General features: G+C 44.1%; 1 protein-coding gene across 10 annotated transcripts in view; it reads right to left on the reverse strand.

Annotated features, from left to right (window-relative positions):
- Positions 1-7,323: 7,323 nt before the first annotated feature.
- The window catches only part of CHEK2 (checkpoint kinase 2), a 322,684-nt gene continuing 303,548 nt past the window's right edge, over positions 7,324-26,459 (reverse strand). For all 10 annotated transcript variants that reach the window (XM_086943157.1, XM_086943155.1, XM_086943159.1 and 7 more), the window contains 2 exons: positions 12,352-12,426; positions 7,324-7,538 (listed from right to left, as the gene is read on the reverse strand). In XM_086943157.1, coding sequence (XP_086799283.1) covers positions 7,464-7,538; positions 12,352-12,426 — 150 coding nt within the window. In that variant the 3' untranslated portion in view covers positions 7,324-7,463. The remainder of the gene's footprint in view (positions 7,539-12,351; positions 12,427-26,459) is intronic.

Consider the following 26,459-nt stretch of genomic DNA (forward strand, 5'->3'; position numbering starts at 1 on the left):
TGATTGTTAATTGGGATGCAATGGTGTATGCTCCTAATTGGGTCATTGATCGTTGAAGGCCTATCGGTGTTTGTGATAGAAGGACGATATCATCTGCGTATTGAAGGCTGGTGATTGGTATTTTGCCCAGTTTTGGGGGGTCAGTTTGGACTTGTTGAAGGTATTTCTCGAGGTCGGCGGTGTAGATGTTAAAGAGGCAGGGGGCCAGCACGCACCCCTGTTTCAGCCCGTTTTTAGTTTGGATCTTACTTGTTATGCTGCATCCGTCTCCTTTTTTGATTTGGACCCATGTATCTGAGTAAAGGTTGATAATTGCCTCCAAAAGTTTTGTTGGTGCGCCCAAGCTTTGCATTTTGGCCCATAGCTTTGCCCTCTGTACTTTATCAAATGCTGCTTTAAGGTCAATAAAGCAGGCATAGAGGGAGCGGGATTTGGCCATGGCTTGATTGGCAAGGAGTGTGACCGCAGAGATGTTGGTAAGGGTGCCCATTCCAGGCCGGAATCCTGTTTGTGTGTTTGACATCAAGTTTGTGTGGCTCACCCAGTCTTCTAACTCTGCCAGCAAGTTGGAGGCGTAGATTTTGGCTTCAACATCGATGAGTGCGATCAATCTGTAATTGGCAGGATCTGAACGTGGACCAGATTTATGTATAGGATTAAGGATGCTTCCTCTCCAGGAGTCTGGGATCGTACCTGACAATAGTGCATGTGTGAATAATGGAGTAAGGATATCAGACCAGAATAAGGGATCATGCCGGAATAATGCGTTAGGCAATCCGTTAGGTCCTGGGGCTCCTTCAGGCCTTATATTTTTTATAGTTTTAAGGACCCGATCTTGGGAAATCTGAAGATGGTTCTGACAGTTCGATTGTTGGTGTATCATCAACTGTTTCTGCAGTGGGGATTTCCTGATTTGTAGCTCCTGAGGGTAGGGTGTCATTATAGGTTTGCTCGATGTGTGCTTTCCAAGTGTCCTCCATTACGTCAGAGTTGAAGTGCCTGTTCTTGCCGTTCGATAGCTGGTTGATTATATCCCAGAAGAGCTTAGAGTCTTTTTGGTTGCTGGCATGGAGGAGTTTTGCCCAGAGTTCTTCTCTGAAGGCTTTCTTGGCTGCCTTGGAGTCTCTTTTGAGGTCTTTTCTTGCTTTTGATATTAGTGAGAGCATGTCCTGAGTAGATTCTGAGCCTCGAGTTCGCAGATGCCTTAGATGTTTATTCAATTGATTTTTTTGTTTCCTTAAACTGGTGGTGAACCACCCTATACCTTCTGGTCTGCCTAGTTTGCGGCCATTTTTTGAGAAATCTTTGTTTAGGTCTTGAGCAAAGATTTCCCAAGCCTTTATGCATGATGGATTGACTTTAAAACTCTCCGAAAGGGTTATGCATGTGGCCATGATGTCACCGATATTTTCCTTTTTCCAAATTAGACGTTTCAAATTGTAAAATTTTGTGAATTGGGACATCTCTTTGTCTTTTGCGGGGTCGGCCATATTTACCAGTAAAGTGAAGGTTTGTGGGTGATGATCGCTTTCTGACCTATCTTTTATTTCAAAGTTTGTGATGTGGGGAAGAAGGTCTAGGTTTGATAATGAATAGTCAATGATGGAGCATGTTCTCTGCGTTACTCGGGTATATGCTTGGTGGCTCTCTGATGTCACTTGTCGGTTTAACACGCCCAATGATCTTTCTTCCAACAGAGAGGCACATCTGTTACCATGTGTGTCACGTTGTTTGCTAGGTGGAGCATGGCCTGTTGGACTATCTTTCCTTAGATTTTGTAATTTCATGTTGAAATCTCCTGATAAAATTATGTTGGAGTCTGGGTGAGCCAGTTTTAATGTGTCCAGTGTTGCTGCTAGAGTGTCAATATTCAATCTCTTTTGTTTGGATGATGGGTGGATGTATATATTCAATATTAGTAGGCTACAGAAGGTCGGGGCTGTTAATTTGATACATAGCATCCATGTTGTATCTAAATCTACTTCCGTGGCCTGCCAGGAGATGTGAGTCGAGACATAGATTGAAAGCCCTCCTTTAGCTCTACCATATTTCGAGTCCTTCTGGGCCGGGTTAAGATATTCTTTGTAACCTACTATTGGTGAAGGATTTGTTTGCCATGTCTCTTGGAGAAGAATTAAATCGTGTTTTTTGAGAAATTCCATGAAGTCCGGATCTTCTAGTTTTGAGCTCAGGCCATTTATGTTCCAAGAGCAAATGTTGCACCCGTGGTCTGTTATTTTTGCTTTGAAAGGGTTTGTTCATGCCGTGCATTGGCGGGTTCCAGCTGGGTTCTGTTTCCTTTGCCCTGTGTGTTTTCCTGCTTCAGGATGAACGAAGGTTATGGTTATTTTTCTCCCGTCTTGATCTTTGCCAATTCTTGGGCTTTGGTGTTCTGGGCCTTTCGCACCTCTCAACAAGCTCTCTGATGACTTTAGTTGTTGAAGTGGGGTAGGATAGCGGGCGGGCGTTGGTTTTGTTAGTTCTATACCCCATTTGGCAAATAAAACCTGCTGCTGCCAGATTTGCTCTGTGATGGAGTTATCAGTAAAGCTTACTATGGTGATTTCTCGACCGGATGGGTCGGGATTAGGGCTGAATTCGACGCTTTCAAGGTTCTCCGTCTCAATATGACGCAGGGACGGGAGTGCTTTGAGCAGTTTTAGTATTACGCTTCTATTAAGGATGTCATGGGTTCCCCTCGATTCGAAATGAGGGATGAAATGCAGCTTTTTGTAGTAACAGTTATTGCTGTCGGAAAGGACCAGCTCTGTGTGATGGCTTTTTTTAAGGGAGGGAGAGTGGGAGGCTGGGAGGGAGACACAGAGGGAGAGTGGGAGACACAGAGGGAGACACAGAGGGGGAGTGGGAGACAGGGAGGGAGACACAGAGGGAGAGTGGGGGACTGGGAGGGAGACACAGAGGGGGAATGGGAGACAGAGGGAGACAGAGGGAGAGGGAGACTGGGAGGGAGAGTGGGAGACAGGGAGGGAGACACAGGGGAAGGGAGGGAGACACGAAGGGAGGGAGACAGAGGGCGAGAAGGAGACAGGGAGGGAGACACAGAGGGAGAGCGGGAGACAGGGAGGGAGACACAGAGGGAGAGTGGGAGACAGGGACGGAGACACAGAGGGAGAGTGGGAGACAGAGAGGGAGAGTGGGAGACTGGAAGGGAGACACAGAGGGAGAGTGGGAGACAGGGAGGGAGACACAGAGGGAGAGTGGGAGACAGGGAGGGAGACACACCGGGAGGGAGACAAAGAGGGAGGGAGGGAGACACACCGGGAGGGAGGGAGAGGGAGAGAGAGGGAGGGAGACAGGGAGAGAGAGAGAAGGAGGGAGAGAAAGATGTGTATTTTGGGTCTGGTGGCTCAGTGGACGAAGTTGTCTGCTGCAGGGACCTGTGTTTAACCTCATGGTCACAATTTTTGTTTGCTTTAGCCCCACCCCCTCCCCCTCTGACCCCGACCCCACCGGTGCGGCCCTCAGCCACAAACCACACTGTAAATTTGACCCCCGAGAGAAAGTTTGTGAGTACCCAAGCCTTAGAAATCCCCAGGTGTCAGACTGAATCCGGAATTTTTTTCGTAAGCAGTACCCCTGCGTGTCGGAAGGTGGCGTCGTGCGGCTCCGCGTCTGTCGCTGGCGCAGAGATGACGTTAGGCACTACCCATGCACGCTGATGTCAGTTCTGTACACTACTTTCCGCGCCTGGAAAGCAGAGCCATGCAAGAAACTGACCAGTGGTGCCATGATACTAGGGCCCTGAAAAGAGATGACCTTAACCCGTGAAACAGTTCGCGAACGGGAAGGATGGGTGGGGCGGTAAGGACTCTATCACTAACTAATGTTTCTTACAGATATATCGTTACACAAGTATTAACTTGTGCATTTGAAAAAAACATGTTAGTGTAGATTCCTTACCTCCCCGCCCTGTTTGTTGCAATACCACATGGGGGTGGTGTTATCCGTGAACACCTGCACTACACTTCCCCAGACAAAAGGAAGAATGCCTTAAGTGCAAGTCAGATCGCCCGAAGTTCCAAAAGATTGATATGAAGCCGGGACTCTGCCGGAGACCAGAGGCCTCTGATCTCTGCCTCTCCCAAGTGGCCGCCCCATCCCAAGAGGGACGCATCAGTCACCACTGTGTGTTCCAGTTGGGGAAGGGAGAGGAATCTGTCATTGACCCAATCGCAATTCGTGAGCCACCACTGCAATTGCCGTGCAGTGCCCTCGGAGATCTGTACATGATCGGACAGGTTGCCTTGATGCTGTGCCCACTGGAACTTCAGGTCCCACTGCAGAACCCGTATATGCCATCTGGCATGTTGCACTAGCAGGGTGTAGGAGGTCATCAGGCCCAGGAGCCGGAGGGTCATCCTGATTTAAACCCGGGATAGAGGCTGAAGGATCAGAATCATTGCCTGAATATCTCGGACTCCCTGCTCGGGAGGATAAACCTGAAACTGCGCCAAATCCAGCACCTCTCCGATGAAGGGGAGCTTCTGAGAGGGACTTAGGTGAGACTTTAGCACGTTGATGGAGAACCCCAGCAAATGCAGGAGGTCGGCCGTAATCTGGAGGTGGGAAACCACCGCCTGCGGCGAGCCCTCATCACTTTCATGAACACCCGAGGGGCACTGGGGTAAGGCCAAAGGGGAGCACGGCAAACTGAAAGTGCTCTTGGCCTACCGTGAACCGCAGGTAACGCCGGTGGGCTGGCAGGACGGGGATCTGAAAATAAGCGTCCTGCAAGTCCAACGCTACCATCCAGTCTCCAGGGTCGAGGGCAGCCAAGACCTGAACCAGAGTCAACATCTTGCACTTCTCCTTCCAGAGGGAGCGATTGACGTTCCTGAGGTCCAAGATGGTGTGCAGGCCCCAATTCTGCTTCTTGGGGACCAGAAAGTAGTGGGAATAACAACCATGTCCTAGGTGACAGAACGCTAGTGGGGGAGGTGATGGCGAATCCTGCCGCCCACTGGCATGGGGTGCACCCCAAAGCTCAGACTAGGAAGACTGAGGCGAAAGCTGCGGGAGCGGAGGTAGACTGACCCGCACGCTGGCAACTTGTCCCGTGGTGGTGGGAACCACGTCCGCACTGAGTTTGGTTCTGCGCAGGCTTCTGGCTGAATGAACGTGTTGGGCCCCCCTTCTGTGGCCACGAAAGGAACGAAAAGCAGACGTGGCCGGGCTCGTGGTGGGGAGACCCAAGTACTTAGCCGTAGCCCGGGAGTCCTAAAAACACTCCAGTGCACTGTCTGCCTTATTGCTAAACAGGCGGGTACCATCAAAAGGCATGTCTATAAGAGAACTCTGAACATCCTGTGAAATCCCAGTGGATTGCAACCAGGCGTGGCGACAGAGGGTTACTGTTGTACCAATTGCCCTAGGCAGTGAGTCAGCGGTGTCCAGTCCACACCGAACTTTGCTGCATCTTTCACCTCCACCTCAGCAACAGCTTGAGAAAGCACTGCCCGAACTTCCTCCGGACACTGAGGCAGCATCTGCGCAACCGTGTCCCACGCAGCGTGAGAGGAGCGGCCCAAGAGGCATGCGGTGTTCACTGACAGCAGCCTTAAGCTGGCAGAGGAAAACAGTTTCTTGCCTAACTGTTCTAGCATCTTAGATTTCTTGTCCGGAGGGGAGGCAGGGAATGCGCTTTTGGAAGTGGAGGCTTGGATAACCAAGCTCTCCGAGTTGGGTGGGTTGCTAAAAAGGCAGGGTCACACAGGGCCGGGCGATGACGCCTGGCCACGTTCTTATCCACAGAAACCCCATGGCTGGTCTAGACCAGGTGCTCATCGAAACATTGAATGGTAGCAGAGGCTCCATAGAGCTTGCTGCCGACTGAAGGACTTCAGTGAGGTTAGTTTTGAGGGTCACGGTAGACAGGTCAAGGTCAAGGGCCTCAGCTGCTCTACGGAGCACCACAGTGTATGTGGTGCCCTCCTCCATGGCCACAGCAGGAGGAGAAAGAAAACCAGGTTCAGAGGAGAGGTCAAGGCCACCTGCATCCTCCGACTCTTCTGCCCACTCCTGTTCCGACACGCACTGCCGTGCAAGAGGGTCCTCAGACCCCTCCCAGTCGTCCCCTTCCTCCACTGCCTGTGGCACAGGCTGCGGCGGTTGGGGAGGGACAGGGGAATATAAATGGTCCAACGGCACCAGGAACGGCGCAGATCCGGCTCCATGTCCCAATTAGGGTCCCAACCTGGAGCAAAATTATCGGAAAACCCGGGCAAGGGCTGAGATGGAACGAACTGAACCAATGGCAGCGCCAGGAACAGAACCGCGAGCGGCGCTGGGCTGGAGCCCCTGGCGAAGGACCTTGCAGTGCCCTCAGCTGGGACCGCAGGGCCCGAAGGAGCACCGGTGGGAGCACGAGGCCTGAAAAGGCGGTCATTGGCTGCAAGAAAATCTTGCACCTGGGCCGGAGTCGCCCGGATAAGGTGGGTAGGCCGCGGGACTCACAGGCTCCAACGGAGCCGCGGGGGAGATACCCCCGGCCACCTCGTCCGAGTCCGGAGACCAACGGGGAGACGGCAGAGAGCATAAGCGCTTCTTGGACTTCTCTTACCCGATTCAGTGTGAAGACGTCGACACCGAGGAGTGATGATGATGGCTCTGCGGTCAGTCCCTCGATTGACCCCTGGACCTCGAACGGCGCGGCATGACTGCCGGGCCTCCAGCAACTTTCGGAACCGCTCCCACAAGGCCTTCGGAGCCAAAGCCAGACAGTCAGAACATGACCAGGAGTCATGATCGTGCTCCAGACAGTAGAGACAGACGCCATGGGGATCAGCCACCGACATCGTTCGGCAACAGGCCCCACAGGACTTAAACCCAGGTATCCCTACGTGTCACCAGGAGTCAAAGACTTAAAAAAGTGGAGACAAAAGTCTCAAAAAGGGACTAGGTACATGCTCTAACCGGATCTGCGATTGCGGTCGCCGAAAAAGATAAAAACTGACGTAAACGCGCATCGGTGGTGCCTACGTAGTCTCCGTGACGTCATCTTGGCGTCTACAAAACCAGCGACGGACACGGAGCCGCACAACGCCACCTTCCGACGCACAGGGGTACTGCTGAATCCAGTCTGACGCCTGGGGATATTCTAAGGTAGGGAATCGATCACGAACGTGTCTTTCAGATAATATTTTTTTAACAGAAGTACCTATGTTTATTTATAGGTTCAGGTTTACTTTTATGGTCATCAATATACCCAAACAAAAATGTATAGAAATTAATAATCACTAAAACTGAATAACTTCTCAGATTAGAGAACAAGTCATTTTCATTTTAAATAATAAAAGTCTGACACACAGTATAAGTACTTTATTTGTGTGATAGCATATCATGACTAAAACAGCAGTCTCTTAAAACACTCTTCTTGGACGCCAGTGGATCAACCACATGGACAAAAAATATGTACATCAAGCTTTTCCAAACCATTACTAGCATCAGCTCGACAGATCTGGACGTTTGGAAGTGCTGGCTTCATCTCTTCCCTCATGTGGCCGCTTTCTACTCAGTGGCTGAAAACAAGAAATTAAGAGAGCACATGAGAAATTAGTGTTCTTTCATAGTTAAAGTTCACAACATTTCAGCACGTCTTTTCTGCTGCATACTAAGCATGTCTAGAAAGGAATAAACTTGGAACACACCTTGACCAGATGGCTGTTCTATTATCAAACACCAAGGGCCAGATGTACGTACCTTTAGAATAACTATTCCCAAATAGCAATGTCCTAAATGTTTGAAAAGTTTATTTCTTAAATGTGTGATTCCTAGTGGGTAGCAAATTAACCTACCTCATGAATATTAATGATGTAGGTCGCAATATGCGACTCATTAGGAGTTACAGCAATGGAGGCCTGCTGAGGACAGCAGATAACCATGCCTGTGATTGCTTTTTTAATAAAGCATTTTTTAAATGCTGACAGTTTTTCTTAAAAGAAAACTGGGTGCATTTAAAAAGATTTTTAAGAACAGGCAGTGGTCCATGGGACCCCCCACCCCCACACACACATTCCTCCTAATCCCTCTCTTTTTATTACTAATAGATTTTCGTTTTGTTCTAATTTACATTTATAATATTCATATATTGTGATTTCTCCTATATGATGATACTCCCTATGTATGCAAACATATTTTCTTTCAATACATTTTAAACTTGAAAAAGAAAATAAAAGAAAAAACTAAACAATAGAGCCATAAAATAATATGAACTGTCAGCAAGTTAAATAGCTCCATTAGAACTACTGTAATGGATTTCTTGATTTTTCCTCCTATTCAAACAAGCCTAGCTGAAGACGGCTGGAATGCCAGAAACCGGTCCTAGGAAGCTTGATTCCGGTCTAGGGAAGGCATGTCTTGGCAGTTCGGGCTGGACTATTCCCATGAGGCACAGGGCCAGACTGATTTGCATATGGCCATGTCTGAACTGGGGTGGCAGAGTGGGCTAAAGAACGGTGATGGTTTAAACCCAGATCTTTTGACTGGGTGTGAGTGTTTGATTGATTCAGATGCTCCGTCCATCACCACCCCCTTTTGTACCGCTTTGTTCGCCATAAGTGTGCAGGGTATGCTCAGACGTGAGTCCCTTCCTCACTTTGCCACTGGATTCAAGCAAGCCTGGCTGAAGACGGCTGAAATGCCAGAAACCGGTCCTAGGAAGCTTGATTCCGGTCTAGGGAAGGCATGTCTTGGCAGTTCGGGCTGGACTGTTCCCATGAGGCACAGGGCCAGACTGATTTGCATATGGCCATGTCTGAACTGGGGTGGCAGAGTGGGCTAAAGAACGGTGATGGATTAAACCCATATCAGTTGACTGGGTGTGAGTGTTTCAGATGCTCCGTCCATCACCACCCCCTTTTGTACCGATCTGTCAAAAGAAGCAGATAGAATTTTAGTAAGAATACCAAGTTTTATTTTAAGGCTTCAGGGGTAGTAGGAGAGAACCATAAACCTAAGTATTTTATTTGAGAGGTTTTCCAAGAGAAGCCAGTGGAAGTAAAATCTTGCTTAAGACAAAGAACATTTAATGGAAGAACCTCACATTTATCCGAATTAAGCCGATAACCGGATAATTGAGAAAAAGTGTCAACTTGAGAAAGAAAGGCTGGAAGAGAAGTAGAGGGATTGGAGCAGTATAGAAGGATGTCATCGGCATAAACAGACATTTAAATCTTTTGTTTACTTTTAACTACATTTGTACAGCATACACTATCCCAGGACTGTTCTTTACAAGGGGTGGAAATAAGAGAAACACACAAAAATGATCTGGGAGCTAAGCACTAGCAAGATCTATTATATGAGCCACATGACTTTCTAGAATGACAGAGGCGTCTATAAATCACCCTGCTACCATCTGTTCTTTCCTACCCCATGGTGCTCGCACAGCTCTAACCTCGGGATGACATATGCAAGGCAATCAGACCTTCAAGAGACCAAATTAGCATTTGTGACGTGGGAATAAATTACCTGATAAGAAAATTGTTTCCTTAAAAGAATAAAATACAAGTTACTGAGAAGCTTGTGACAATAGAAGACATTTTGTAAGATTCTGCACCCAGAGCATAGAATCCGGAAACTGGAAGTATAGGATTACATGAGCAAGACAGAACCTACTACTGTTCATACATGGTTCGTTTCCCTTCGCTAAATATTAAACACCCACACTTTAGTTAAGTATCAGAAGTCACCCATCTATTGTAACACTGGTACTCTTAGTTGATAAGGCTCTTAGTCATGTTCTTTAGGCTAGTCCCGTCATGTATACCCCTTTTTAAATACATTTGTCTCTTCCACACAACAATATCGGTTATGAACAGGTGACCTTTTACCTAGTAGCTTACCCCAGGCTCTCTGTATTTGATCATAATCCCTGTACCTGAAGTATATAAACATGTCCTCAGGCACGGTATAATTATTCTGTTGCAGGTTCACCATTTATTTCATCCTTGGCCAATAGCCACCAGTGCATGATCGCATTTGTTTTGAAAAAATGTATGATTGTTTTCAAAACAGTTGTGACTGTTTTCAAAATATATTGATTCAATAAGAAACCCTGGAGAGACCACTCTAGTATATAAGACCCTTATTCCCCCCTGCAAACTAGAGGAGAATTCCTTTCAAGCTGACCCATGGTCCTGCATGCTGAATCTTCGGCACACAGCGGTCTGACATCCTTTGCAGGGTGTCATCCTCGAAGCAGAGATGGGTCCTTCATTCTCAACCACCAGGTGAGGGGGCTGGTACTTCCCTAGGGGTTTCTTGGCTACATACACAAACATGCTACACATACATATCTAGGCTAGGTACATTTAGGCAAATTACTTAGGGCGCACATTTTGGGATATATGCAAGTGCTACTGTTTTTATCTGAACTGCTTATGTTGTTCTTATTAGCACCAGGGTCGAAATGTTTCTACTATTTACTACATTGGTACTAGCAATCTCTTTTGTATGCTTCTGTCTCCTGATTGTAAAAGCAAATAGGTTTTACACAAGGTTGACGCTGGACCAATAAATACTTACTGAAACGTACTAATCGCCATACTGTGTATTTTCTGAGAGTAAGTGAGCACGCGTGACTGAGCGAGAAGTACTGTACTGTTTTCCACGATCCCTGAGGAATCAGGGTTGTCATGTTCAGTGGTTGCTGCAGACTACCTACATCACTGTGAGATACAGGGGGTGGTAGTGGCACTGTAGAGTTAGCTGACATATCCTGTGGGGGTGTGCGGAAGCGGTCGGGACACCAAGCCCTCCGTTTAGGTCATCTAAAACGTGCTGGTCCTGGGACTCCTAGGAACTACACAACATTAGCAGATCTTCACAATACTTCTGCCACTTAGTAGCAATGCCAAGACATGAACCTTTCTTATTATAAAGTGAGACTAAAGAAAGCATGCAGTATCCCTGCAATGCACCAAAAGCACTAACACCCTGAAGTTTCTACATCACCATAAATGGAGAGAAGACATTTTGTGAAGCTAAGTCCATACTTGTAAGCACTGGCTAAAATAACTTTTCTGGTCCCAACTTATTGAACATAGGTATCCAGGAGACAACAACGGAAGGGTAAAAACTACTGTAGAACAAGGATATTCAAGAAAGCAGATTCAAGAGAGAGTTTGTTCCCTACTTGAACTAGTTAAACTTGAGGCTAATAAGAGAAAATCCCTAGTCTACATCGGACCCAACATAATTGCTTTACATACAAAGAAATGTACAAAGGTGTTGAATATGAAGAGGAACAGACCCCATGACGTTGTAGAGCCAAACAAATGGCAAGAGATAGGGTGTGCCTCAAACACCTGCATTAAGTAGCTCCATGAGGATATTGTTGAAAGAATATATTGCTGAAAGCCAATATTGCTAGAACTTTTGATCAATAATTCAGATAAAATTGTGGATGATCATGCCTCTGGAAAGTGGAGCATGAAACGGATTTTGCAATTTAGGTAATCCTGCAGCATCCACTCACCTGCCATATGTATGGACACAAATAGGTGAGAGGATTGAAGGAGGAATTCCCACATACCGATGCATGCATGCCAGGAGGACAGCTCCCTTTTTTTTTTAGAAGAAAATAGAACAAAATGCCTGGCTCAATAACAAAAAAAGTTACATTTGCCCTAACTCCAGAACAATTTATAGAAATGGAACTTCTCCTTCTTTCATCATTTCATACTAAGAAGGAGACTAACAATCAGCTTCAAAGGTAGGTTTGTGTTACTTGATTACAAGGGGAAGTAGCCCTATCAGGAAGGGATGATGTCCCCAAGCGCGAACTCTAAAAGATGGTCAGTTTTATCCCACTCGACACAAGTAAATGCCCACTCCCAACATCATCAATTTTTTTTTTTTAAATGAACAGAACAAAGTGGACTTATCTGAACCTAAACATATCAGAGTTCATTAGGAAGTTAATGGCGCTAAATTGATGTCATTAGTATTAACTATAACCCTCAAAGGAAACTGTACCACCGAAAAGCACTGTTCTGTTTGCAAAGCCAACATAAACAATGGATGTTTATATAGATATTTAGCTTTTGTAACATTTAAAAACCTGGGATGTTGGCAACAATATTTTTTTCAATAAGTAGGATTTTACAGAGCGGAAATGCCAAGCAGAAATGTCCTTAAAATACCCTTGCATGCTATAAAGTAAAGTGCAGGCGCCAACCCTCCATAGACTGGGGACATCTTTCCACTTAAACCTTTATAAATAGATGTGCCTCAGTCCCTTACCAGGCCACTAATTGAACACGAGACCTCATCATAGTCCCTGTAAAATACGAGGTACAAACACACAAAGCAAAAATAATTCGTGGCAGATACCTGAGCCTGTGGCGGTGGCATGGAGGCGGGTTTTTCACTCATTACCATTCCAGCAAGGGTTTTCATACTTTCATCCTGGTATAGAAAATACAAAGTGATGCCTCAGTACACATTAAATGAACATTTACCAAAGAGCGCTCAAAGAACAGTGCTTAAAAGATGAAACTATATCACAGTGTTGCTTGTTTAACACACGTCAGAATAATAAAACACCAAACCAACATTTTTTTAAACATAGAGCGGCTGCGGGATGGTTCTTCAACATTTGATGCACTTCCTGATGATGCTTGAAGCAGCCAATGATACTTTAAATGCATTGCATGGCACCTGGAGGCGCGTGGAGACCACGCCAATGAATGTTGGCGGCCCTGTAGTCTTTCAGCAGTGCTCGTATTTCTGCAGGCTCGGCTCCTTCTTACAATGGATTCTGCAGTATTTACAAACAACACTTCCTCCAGGAAAGGTCTAGCTTTCCTGTTCCGCTGTCTCCGACTGTATCCCAGTGGCATGTTCTTACATATATAACCGGGTAGGCACACCATAAATCTATCGTTTTTTATCTGATATTATTTCTTTGTCCTTTAATAGCAATGTAATGTAGAACACAGTAATGAACATCATCCAAGTGTAGGAACCAAGTGCTGCAGACGTGCTTTCTGTACCGCTGAGGAATGTAAACAATATTGAATTTTAGCTAGGACATTACAACACTAAGTAGCCCCGTGCATCTGCAGGGATTCAAAAGGCTTGGTGAATTAATTCGATCAAGAGACGCACCCCAATGTTTCGTGCATTTATAATGGACTATGAGCACAATTAATCTCTTCTTCCGCTTAGTAGCACTGTGGTGGACTATGGGCTCTTTACTAAACAATAACTCAGCATGAGAATGCACTGCTGCATATGCCATGTACTTCACTTCACAAGAGAATTTGAGACACTAGATTTCCTGGCTTTCTATCAACCAGCTTGTACTATTGACAGGGGAACCCTACTCACTGGGAGCCTGGGTAAAGTATTCAAACAAAAACAATGGCTCCTGTGGGTAAATACTTAACAAGTTATAATAGTAGAAATGCACAATGGCAATCTGGGTGATATAAAAAAGACGAAAGGCAAGTAAGTGGTATATGCACAGGAAGAATATATTAAATACCAGCAAAAATTAAATACACATGTAAACAATTCATACATTTATATACATTTATACAATTTCAAAACAGTGTGATCGTGTCCCAAGTGAATAGATTCTCACAAAAAAAACTAAACATATTCCAACAAATCATAATGAAAAAAGTGACAGGAGGTTCCTAACATGGATTTGTTTTTTGCAAAGGGAAGAAGCGACCTGTATATTAATTTACAAATAAATGCAAAAAGTTGCCCAATAGCGGCAACTTATTTTCAAGAACGGTCCGCTTCTTTTAAAAGTTGTCGACGACGTTTCGACCTTATGAGGGTAGAAGGTCTCTTCAGGACTTAGTGAATGTGGGGCACCTAAAAAATGATATCAGAAAATATATCTATGTTAGGCAGGTGGACCTACACAAAGTAAAAGGAATGTTTGTAGTATAGCAGTCCAGGTAGGACGGTTTATACACTACCTTCTCAATTCTACTGTGATTTACGTATAGTGACACCGTGAGGGAGGTGAATAAAAGCAACTTACAGAGATCCCAGCCGGGACCTAGTTGTGGTAAAGAAAGCAATTGGACGCATTAGTATCTTACGTTATTTACAACTGAAGGTTAAGGTCCTATCATGAGGCCCAGCGATCCAGACTTACCCCGATAATGACTGGATGGGGTGTGAATGTAGAACACAGTCTCGCTATCGTATCTCGGACTGCAACTTGGGTTCAAAATTGCCTGTTAATATAAATGCATAGCCAGTGTTTTATATCTGCTTTCCGCGTTACGAATTGTGCCATTTGGTAAATGTAAAAGAATTCCCATGTACTAACCTCCGAGCACTCAGTGGTGCTGCAGGTGAGGCAATTTGTTTTGATAGCGATGCAACCAACTTGTCTAAGGGCTCAGATAATGCTGGCTCTACAATACAAGATCTCAGACACCCTCTATCAACAAACGCCTTCGTGCTGGTTTCAACCGCTGTACAAGGAAACCATTCTAATGCATTTCCCTACCTTAAATCTGCCGTATGGCTTCGGACAATCCTGAGGATACACCCGGCGTCCGCACAATGGCAGAGCTTGCCGAACGACGAGGAGTGGCGAGGATTTGTCACCTCTCTGAGCTGTAGTGTAGTTCCTAGTTTCCCACTAGGCCCTGCGCATTGGAATAACATAAACAGTAGTATCGACGTGGAACTGCGGATATTCCAGGCCTCCACTGACTATGCTAAACTTAATTGGGTGTGTTACCAACTAGCTCAGAGGTCACTGGAAACTTTCTTCTCTGCATGGGAAGTGATCAGCTTCCCTGGCACAGACAAGAAGGGATTCAGTTTTCCAACAACCGTGCAACATGACAACTTTGCTCCTCAGATCAAGAGTCAATCTCTAGGGTCGTGTGAAACAATAGACATGTATTTCACTCAGTCAGTTTAGTGCAGTTTACTTTCACGAGATGTAGAGAATAGAGAGACGGGCGTTTGTCAATAAAGGGTTAACATTTATTGAACAGTCTTTCTTCTCGTACAAGAGAAATGTATTGCCACAATTGCAAGACTTGTTATTATAAAAAGTACGTACAGTAAGATAAGGATTGCGAAATAGAACTGTAAAAGCATTGATATGGTTTCTTAGCCATACAATGGTTTAAAAGTAATAAAACATATATACAGTCATATATACATTAGGCTAAAATACTCAACTGGTGCTTCTAACTACGCCTACCCCAGTGTGCCTGACCTAAGCCTAACACGTGGAAGGGGAGTAAGTAAGTAGCTTTAAGTTAAGTTGGTTTTGCCAAGGTTTGCTTCAAGAATTCTCATCTAAGGGTTTAGTCAACACCATACCTCTGAATAGAATGATGGAAGTCTGGTATTTCCTTCAGGGGGCACTCAATATCCCAGTCACCCGCGAGGGCAGACCGGAAACGCTGGAGCTGGATTTCTCTGCAGGAGAAAGGCAGCGGCTCTTCTTCAGCGCGTCGGGAGGAGGAGGCGGGGGACAGCGTCCGCGGCAGCTGGAATCTGCTGGGCTTCTTCGCAGAGGGACGGCTGTTCAGGTCCTAAGCGTACTGCACCATCGCTCGCGCTTTAGCAGCGATAATGGTATCAGTAGCTTCACCACCAAGGGACAACAGCAGCAGCGTACTGCCTGCAGCAGCAATGGGATGCACAACAGGGTGCACGGCAGCTTACAGCTCACAGCTCTCATTGCTTAAGGCAACGTTGGTAATATTTATACCTGACAGGTGCCGGGTTTGACGCAAGTTTGCTGGACATAAGACGTCAATTAAAGATGTCACTAGGAAGTGATAGTTATCAGTTGCTCATTAGAATTCCATTACTAATCAAAACACAGCAAGCGGGGATTTCCAGGTTTGCTGAGTTTTTATCTTGTTGAAGAACTCGGAGTGTTAATCTAGGAATATCAGATAGTGACTTCTGCTCTGTCATTGCACTAATTGGTCACAAAGGAAGTCGCAGAGAACTATGCTGGAATGTGGCTCTGTTCGTGTGAGGCCAGAGAGGACTTTTCTGAAAATCGCACTTGAACGGTTATGCCAATATAGGGAATAAATGGATTTATAGCCGAATAGGGGCATAAGGTCGCAGTATCGATCAGGAACCTAGATAAACACGCAACACCCACTCCACGTTTTCATGTCCATCAAATTACTAAAACTAGAGCAATTAGATGCAAGTGTAACATTGCCCACCCCAAAATACGTAAATGCATTCGAAATAGGCGTATATTGTAATACGTAAAATTTAGGTACTGTACGTTTTTGAAGCATAGAAATCATTCAAAAATTATTGCATATGAAATCAATGAACGATTATGCAAAAAGAATTACACATGAAGTATCTCTGACAGAAGAAGGGCGAGATAAATCATCACATAAAAATGCATTGTAATACCATGTGCTAGAGGCTGATGTATTGTTGTTATGTCTCTAGATGTGATTAGAAATAGAAGTGTGAAGCTTCTGTTCTCTAAGAATAGTTTTTACGTTAAGCAAAGAATTTTTCGTGCCAAAAAGGGTCAATATTAAAAAAAAATGTCCAATTCAAAAGAATTATTGCTTGACCGGGGAAATAGAGTTCCAACGCTTTTAACAGTTTTTGTTGATCAAAACTGAAGGCCGAATTCAGAGTTCATGGGAACGCTGTGTGTCGGAAAGCTTCTCCAAAGTTATTGTTTCTGTACGGGTGAGAACATCGTATCAGACAGGCTCTCAAAGAATTGGTCTACAAATTCAGGTGACAGTTCAACCAAATTAGATAGTGCTGTAACTTGGCAGGTGTGAGAATGATTGCTGTCATCATAGTCGGGAGCAGCAATGCTCACAGATGGTCGTACCTGTATGATGTTGCTTTTGTCACTCGCTCCACTGTTACCACCTAGTCGTAGTACAGGAGTCTCAACGAATGCCGTCATCAGGATTGGTAGCCGCTGGGGACAACACAATGCGTGAGCCGTTATTGGACTGAGCAAAGTATCGACGTCCATTGGTACTGTTGATGGAAGTGAAAGACAGATGTCCAACACGCATTCATCGCCGCAAAGCATACATCTTAGTACCGGTAAGATACAGTTCTGCCATATAGGTCTGAATGAAAGGAACCAGGTCATGTTTAGATCTCTCAGCCTGGCCAATCCAAGGACGTTAGTTATCCTGTCCCGGTAGCGCATTGCTAGGATTGTCTCTTCCATTCCCATGGGAGCTATGTCTGAGCCGAGGCTTGCCATAACAATGGTATGCCGCCAAAAACAGAGTGTACAAAATTAGGAATGATTCCTAAAATTGCCTGAAAAGGTGTTAGCAGTCCCGTAAAGACTGTCTTAAATATGCCTGGGATGCTTGTTGCACTAGACATGTTAAGGAGTTGGCTCAACATTTCTACGAAATGCACGGGGCAATTTGTTGATAAAAGGTCATGAACTTCAGTAGCTGTCCTTGCAACTAGAAGATCATACGTCTCTTTTGATGACGTTATAGGCACTGTTGTCTGTAAAAGTACAGATTTCATTTTGCTTAATGTATCAATTCGTATAGAATAGAGATTCAGACGAGGCCAGATGGGAGTCACTGTGTCTGCAGGCCCACTCGGGAACAATGCTTGCATACAGCATTTGACCATGGATGTTACTCTTACTAGATAACTTTTCCCTGGCACGAGGCCACAACATCTGTGATCCGTTCTAAGAATGTAACTCCCGTTTGCGAGTTGCATAAAGAAGGGCTCTATCTGAGTTGCAGGTGTGACTAGCTGGTGGCATGAAAGGTTGTTTGAATTTCCATCACATGCTCCGTGTAAATTAATACCCTGACACAAAAGTATACCGCTTAGTGAATGTTTACAATTTTCACCACTAAGAAATACATTTTTGTCGCTGTCACTATAGCAAGAATGTGTGTATGGTAATTTCCATTCTGATTTTACATATCCTTTACCCAATTGTTCATACTGGCCAGCAGGTATGTACTCAAGGCACTTTTTAAATCGGAAAGTTGTTATCGGAATAGTGATAATTCCGTGTATTATCCATTCAATGATAGGACTCTCTGACATTGTCAATGGTAATCTCTCAAGTTTTTCGATGCTCAGGATTGTATAGTCTGCTCCTTTCTGTGCCAAACTGATCTGTTTATCAGTAAGGTTAAAAATTGAAAATAATGACGTTGTGTTGATTAAACGCCAAGGCACATAGCCTGAACGAAGATTTTGCAGCGTCCAGCCTAATTCTATAATAGAACGTAATTGCGACTGGCCATGTTGTAACATCAGCAAGTCTCTGTCTATCACATCAAAGGCAGATGATACAATATTGTCCAACGAATATATTCTGGAAGACAGAGTCATTAACCCATTGTCTACCACAGAAAGTGATTTCTCCAAATGAATACGATCAATTTCTCGTATTTTTTCAGCAGTTTCAATTTGTTTGACTTTCCAAGCCTAGTTGTAAGCAGCATAGATACTGGTCGCTATGAAACGCTTTTGACGCTGTTTGCGTGGTCCAAGAATGAAATCGCGCAAATCAGCACCATCTTTTAGTAAAGACAAGTGTTGCTTAATTTCAGCCAGTGTGGATGATGTTAGCCATTCAAGGCAGAGTTTCCCTACACTGTATGTTGTTATTATCCCTGGATGTTGTCTCTGGGAATATCTCGGGTCTAGTCTGGTCATTTTTAACCCCTGTGTTTTATTCAGGAATCTATCTTGACAGTTGTTTGTGTCAGTAGGCCAGATTAACCACTTTTTCCAATCAGGATGTGATCTGTTAAAATGTAAAATTTGTGACACGTCTAACTCAATATCTGCAGTTGTATTTTCTGGTATTGGCTTCGGTATAGACGGTGTTTTAAGGTCTTTGATCTTAGCTAGGCGAAGACAGGATGTTTGGTGTATTGTGTCATTTAAAAAAAACATTTGTTCTGGTATCATGCAGGTTCTAAATAGTGCTTCTATGCCTTGCACCTGCCAATCTTTTGTACCCCAAATTGTTTTCATTTCAATGTTATTTTTCCAATAATCAAAACCAAATGTCATCATTTTGTCATAAAATGCTTCTGAATATATCAATTTAGAATTTGTCAGCATTGTTTTCATTCCTGTTTTATCTAACAGTTTGTAATAAAACGTTTCTGCATTACTGGTGTTAAACCCTGAAAAGTGTTTGAATTTCTCAAAACATGCTTTAGAACTGCTTTTAGGTGGTGTAGAACAATGTTCCCATTGATTATACATAAAAACATTTCTAGGCTGTGCAGATTTATGCAAGTAGTGATCACCATAGTGTGTGTAACAGAATAACTGCTCATAACTAGATGAACCTTGTAAATAATCATGATCTGTGAATCTAGCTGACATTACTAAATCAGACATGTCATTAATACTGTTAAAATCCCAATCATCAGAGAATGTACTAGGCGTTACAAAGTCACTTAAGGAAACCTTCAGTTGATGAGGATACTTCAGGATTTCGACCGGACCATAGATCTCATAGTCTGTTTTCTCCCATACTACCCCACCAGGTATTGGAATTGCTGTGACATTTACTGTTGACAGTTCTCTTTTCTTCACGTGGGATGATCTGTGTGGTTTCAGGACTAGGTTGATGTTCTGACTTGCTGTGTCCATTGTAATATATTTTCCTTCAATGAATTTTCCCAAGCAAAGTACCATGATGAGCCAAAGCAGGAGGAAAAATACACCTAGACCGAACCAGAACTCTAACCAAGGTGAAATAAGGTAGATTTCCTTTAGTGGATGAAAGAGTTCCGTTGCTTTTTCTTTAAAAGTCTTTTTTTGTTTCTGGCATCACTTCGGGTCGTATTGATCTTCAGAGAAGTTGTCGAAGTTGATGAAATAACCAGAGGCAGTTCTGTGAATTGATGGGATTGTTCTTTCACTCTGTCTCTCGGTAGCACTTTCTGATGCCACATTAGTGTAGACTGGTGTTTCTTGATGAACTGTTTCAATCTGTGTTTCAAGAGGCACGAGTTCCATGGCATTATTGCATAGTCCTTTATTGTGCACTGCAGGCTGATCGAATTTGATTAGTCTTTCAGTTTGAACCTCTTGGATTGTTGCAAGTTTGGGTATTCTGTTGTTTCTTGGGAGTCCACTGGGCCTACTGTTGATTATAGGCCACATGCTTGTGGTTTTACCAGGTCGATGGACACAACTCTGTTCTCCTTTTTACCAGCAAGGGGCGGTAGCACAACTGATCTTGTTCCGGTGACTGCCAAGACAGGTACTGCTTTTCTGTAAGAAGGCCCAAATTCCTTCTTAACCGCGATCTTTTCTCTGACTAGATCCCCAATCTTTGGAATCCAGACAGGCCTTGCTGGGGCTGTTGCTGGTGGTGCCTCGTCAGTGGTATTTGGCTGTTGCTTTAACTTTATGTTGCTTAAGGATTTTCTTGTTTCATTCAGTTCCTGTAAAACAGCCAAACGATCCTTTACATCAAAGTGCGTTGTTTCTTCTTGTACCACTGACATCTGACTATCGAGGTCCTGAATACGCATTCTAATTCCGAACAATAGTTCGTATGGGCTGAAACCTTTTAGAGAATTTCTTGGCATGTTGTTAAGACTAGTTTGGACACTTATTAAATGTTTGACCCACCCAGCGCCTGAACCTAATACCTTCGCTGTTATAGATTGCTTTATGTCACGTTTTTTTCTTTCTACCACACTATTCCCTTCGGGGTGCGACGGACAAGAATACCGCAACCCAATTCCCATGCTGGCCATGGCCTCCCTATAAGCTCGAGAGCTAAAAGCAGGACCCTGATCAGAATGGAACGTGGTAATTGCGTATGTGCCGATAAAGACTCGCAAATCTTTTATAACCTTTCTAGCGTCAGCCGAGCGCTGGGGCCACATCCATATGAACCTCGTACAGGAATCCACTGCTACCATGATGTATCTATAGTTGCCGTTCCTTTGTAGGGGACCACAGTGGTCCAGGTAAACGCATGCAAATGGTTTATCCGAGATGAGAAGGGGTGTCTGCGCTGGTCGTTTTACTGTTGATACTTTTATCCTTTGGCATATGTCGCATTCTAATACATACTTTTTAGTTTGTATTCTCAAGCGAGGCCACCAATATCTCTGTTTTAATAGTGATATTGTTGCGGAAACGCCAGCGTGTGCAGAAGCAAGCCCTTCGTGTGCCGCTTTGATTAGTCCTAACCAGTGTTCCCTGTTTGGAATTACTCTATCCCCCACTCCAGGGATTCGAGCAAAAGGAACATTATTCGTATCTGTTAAGTACAAGTACTTTTCAGGAAAGCCTTTTGGGAGTGTTTTCTTATCATTTTTTACTGACGCACTGACAGCTTGTAGAATATCGCTGTCTATTTTTGTTTGTGACCGAGTTATCGCAGCTACGGAAGCCGTTTGCACAGCTGCCTTCGCGGCTTCATCAGCCAATGAATTCCCTGCAACGTGAACGCCATCACGTTGAAGACTCTGTGCGTGAATCACGTGAGTCTTTTGTAGTTCTTTGTGTAAAAGAGCTACCTGTTTCCAGAGCAATTTATGCTTTATTGTGGCACCTGTGTCATCTTTGTAATCGTTTTCAATCCAACTCTGCAGTTTATTGTTGTAAGAGTTGACGCAAAAATGAGAATCGCACACTATAAGTGTTGGGAATTCACGTTCTGCATTTTCGAGCGCCATCTTTAAAGATCTGATTTCAGTTCTCTGAACCGAACAGTTTCTTACAGATTCAGTTTTTGTTGCTTTCGGTCTGAATTTACCGCACAGCCAACGACCTTTAATGATCGCACATGCTGCATCGTAGGATTTTCTCTCTACGTTGAAATGCTGTACAAAACTATCTGTATAGATTATACAGGCATATTGTGGGAGAGGTAGAATTTCGATTGGCAGAGGATATTCTTCTTCATATTCTAAATCATTCAGTTCTTCAAATTGCGGGGCGAAATAGTATTTCACGTCTTCCGCTCCTAGAGAATCTATGCACTGTATCCATTTCGGATCCAGTGACACTGTTGGCAGGTTTACTAGGCTGAATAGCGCTTCGAAGGCGGATTCCGCTGTAAGGATATTAATCAGTTTGCCGTGTGCTAGTTCTCGTTCATTTGCTAATGCGATTTGCACTGCTTTCACAGTTCTTTCTGTGTGACTGAATGTTTTTTCTGCTTGTGTGTACAAGTGAGTTTTAATTGAGATTGGTACCTTTTCTCCCTCATTAGAGGTTAGGTACGTGAATCCGCATCTTCCTGGGATGACTCGGATTACAAGATCGATCGTGTTATCACGTGTATCTAATTTTGTTTTTGCTAACATGTCTGTTTGCAGTGATCTCAAAATTTCTGTGTGTTTTTGAGTCCAATTGATTTGTTTGAAATCAGGTTTAATTAGTTCGTATAGAGGTTTAACCCTCTCTGCGTAATTTAGAATGTAAGTTCTTCCGAAATTCAGAAAACCTAGAATGGATTGTAAATTCTTCAGCGTTTTTGGAGCTTGGAGTACAGCGCACTTCTCCAAGAAGTTGTCCGCTAGGCTTTTCCCTTCACTTGATAATTCGTACCCTAAGAATAGTACCGTCAGATGGGCAATTCGAGACTTTTTAAAGTCGAATTTGTAACCCTCTGCTGCAAACCCAAGTATAATGGTGTTCACTCTTTTCAAGTGAGTATCCAAGTCGTCGTCTGTGAGATAGATATCATCTACGTAAGATAATGCCTCATCATCATATATTTGTAGTAACTCTGTTACCCTAGCTGAGAATAGTCCTGGGCTGTTCTTGAACCCCTGTGGGAGTCGACAGAATTTTTTCTGCGACCCAAATGCAGAGAAAGCGGTCAAATATCTGCTTTCTGGTGCAATGTTTTGACAAAAGAAACCATTAGATATGTCTAATGTCGTTTTATATTTTTTCCTAACTATGTTATTCATTAGGGCTGCAGTATGCGAGTTTTGTACTGCAAAAGTTTTACAACATGTATTAAGATGTCTGTAGTCCAAAACTAGACGATATGAATTGTCTGGCTTGGAGACAGGAAACAAAGGATTGTTCATTTGAGAGGTGCATGTTTCAATCACCCCCTGGTATTCAAGTTGATCTAAGATCTCCCTGACTTGTTTTTTAGCTTCTTGCTTTATGGGATACTGCCGTTGGGCAGTTGGTTCACTTTTTAATTGGATTTTGTGAGGAGGTGAGTCCTCATCCCATCCTACATGATTTTTATATAATGCAGGTGCCTGGGCCACTGCCCATTTCCTTGCATATGTATATTTTTTGTGAATCGGAATGTGATTCGAGAAGGCAGGCATAATCACTTCTTCGCCACGAGGGCACTCCCTGACAAACTCTGGGGGCCAATCTTTTTCAGTTAACAGAATATCATAGCCTTTTGAGAGCTTATCCCAAAATAGACCCCTTATTTTCCTAGTCTTATCACCCTCCATACGCAATGTTATTTCGTATATTTTATGGGGCTCGCTAAGTCTGGTGTCGGCAGTTTCAACCTGAATGTATTCATTCGTGTCCACTGTCTCCAGATGACTCATCAAGATCTTGCGCGCTATACTGATTTCTGCTGCACTGTCCAACATTGTCAATGCCCACTCCCCGTTTTTCAACTGTGTCCTCAGTATTCTCGGCATGGTTGATTACTCTAATACTGGCTACTTTCTTTTTTGAAAATTGAGATTTTTTACTCTGAGCAGGTTCCTTGTCTTTGGACTTGGTGTGCTCTCCTGGTCTGACCGTCCTCTTCTTTCCGATTTCTGTGGAAAAGATCGAGAGGGACGTGTATCAATACTTTGTTATCTATCAGGTTTTTTCAGATTATCCCTATTTCTAAGGTTATATCTTTTCTCAGAGGGCTCCCTCTGGGGAGACTGGTGTTCTCGAGTCGGAGTTCTTTCCCTCCGTCGAGGAGACCTTCCTCTGGACTGGAAAACTTTTTCCTTGGGAGTGGATTGTTTATTTCCATCCCAGCTCTTTTTAGGAGTATTTGAATTATTTTTAATAAATAATTTTTCAGGATTTTCGAGCAGTTGGGGCTTTACTGGTTTTCCACCCAAGCTGTCTCTATCTAATTCTTCATAGCATTTTTCTATGATTCTGGCAAGCTCAATTGGATCTTTTATATCTGTTTCCTTCAACTTCTGGCGAATCGCCACAGATGCTGCTTCTCCTTTAATGTTGGCTAGTAATATAGCCGAGACCTGCTTAAAGTCTTTCAGTAATTTCATACCTAGATTTAAAGCGGGCTCTGGACCGTATTCATTTTGAATCTGTTTTAGCACTTCTGGTATTACCGCCATAGACGGAACACCGTGTGTTTTTGTGTAAATGGAAGCAAAGACTGTACCCCAAGTGTCACAGTCCTCCACGTGTGGTGCGATACCCATAGGAAGGCAGATGGTTAAGATTCTGTGTTTCTCTATAGGGGTAGTATCAGGAAATACTGCCTCTATTTGAGTGATTTTCTGTGCTAACCAGAAAGGAATTTGTTACCGTTTTACGGGTGTTTTACCAAGACATGACTGTATGTTCTGTGGTGTAATTTTATTAGTGTTCCCCTGATGAGGGGTCAGTTGTGGTACATTAACAGCTGGTTGGACTGTTGCAGTCCGCATTACATATTGGACTAATTGCCTATGTATTTTAATTAATGTTTTTAGCTGCACTAACAGCTCTTCTTTAGACATTTTTACAATGTCCGGATGTGGTGTGTAGCTGGCTAGAACCGGCCACTTTGCTCCTGGTCTACCTAGTGGACCGAGCCTGGTAATGTGATCATTGTGTTTTAGGGCGCCATTAAACCAGAGCAGGTGCTCTTGAAATTTAAGTGGAATTTCAATCTCCTCGAAAGGAGCGTACTCTTCTGGGGGTTTCTCTATTTTGTAATAGTGAAACTCTTTTGTTATAGCGTTTACCGCTGGAAAGTTTATCCATGAATAGAATACCTCTGTCTGCCGATATTCGTGAGCCTCTATCACGAAAATTACTGTACCACCTTGAGGTGTCAGTCCGTTATCTATAAGTTTTTAATGTTATAGATTTTCTTAAGTGGACCGGGATGATAATTGCATCCGGGTCTTTGTCTAGGAGACTCGAGTCTTCCTCTATTAGTAGGGATGCTAGTCTAACTGCTTCCCTTTCTTCTTCACTGTCTGTCATTTTTTATAAATGCAGGCTTTGCAGAGTAGGTCTCCAAGGAGACAAAGATTAGGTGCACAATATTTTGGAACACTGTATCCTTCAACGTTGAATAAACCAGAGCTTTACATAGGAATCTCTTCCTACTAAGGTCGGGCGGATTTTAACCTTTCACCCACTCCAGACGTCTATTGGAGTATTTACGGGAGAAAGGGGTCTGTGTGAAATATGCACGACTGAGTTACTCTAACGTCTTGCGTTAGTTTATCGCCTTACCAAACGTTGGGCGCCATGTAGTGTAGTTCCTAGTTTCCCACTAGGCCCTGCGCATTGGAATAACAAACAGTAGTATCGACGTGGAACTGCGGATATTCCAGGCCTCCACTGACTATGCTAAACTTAATTGGGTGTGTTACCAACTAGCTCAGAGGTCACTGGAAACTTTCTTCTCTGCATGGGAAGTGATCAGCTTCCCTGGCACAGACAAGAAGGGATTCACTCTTCCAACAACCGTGCAACATGACAACTTTGCTCCTCAGATCAAGAGTCAATCTCTAGGGTCGTGTGAAACAATAGACATGTATTTCACTCAGTCAGTTTAGTGCAGTTTACTTTCACGAGATGTAGAGAATAGAGAGACGGGCGTTTGTCAATAAAGGGTTAACATTTATTGAACAGTCTTTCTTCTCGTACAAGAGAAATGTATTGCCACAATTGCAAGACTTGTTATTATAAAAAGTACGTACAGTAAGATAAGGATTGCAAAATAGAACTGTAAAAGCATTGATATGGTTTCTTAGCCATACAATGGTTTAAAAGTAATAAAACATATATACAGTCATATATACATTAGGCTAAAATACTCAACTGGTGCTTCTAACTACGCCTACCCCAGTGTGCCTGACCTAAGCCTAACACGTGGAAGGGGAGTAAGTAAGTAGCTTTAAGTTAAGTTGGTTTTGCCAATGTTTGCTTCAAGAATTCTCATCTAAGGGTTTAGTCAACACCATACCTCTGAATAGAATGATGGAAGTCTGGTATTTCCTTCAGGGGGCACTCAATATCCCAGTCACCCGCGAGGGCAGACCGGAAACGCTGGAGCTGGATTTCTCTGCAGGAGAAAGGCAGCGGCTCTTCTTCAGCGCGTCGGGAGGAGGAGGCGGGGGACAGCGTCCGCGGCAGCTGGAATCTGCTCGGCTTCTTCGCAGAAGGACGGCTGTTCAGCTCCTAAGCGTACTGCACCATCGTTCGCGCTTTAGCAGCGATAATGGTATCAGTAGCTTCACCACCAAGGGACAACAGCAGCAGCGTACTGCCTGCAG

The sequence above is a fragment of the Lissotriton vulgaris genome, chromosome 11 (assembly GCF_964263255.1).
Source record: "Lissotriton vulgaris chromosome 11, aLisVul1.2, whole genome shotgun sequence".
NCBI lineage: Eukaryota > Metazoa > Chordata > Amphibia > Caudata > Salamandridae > Lissotriton > Lissotriton vulgaris.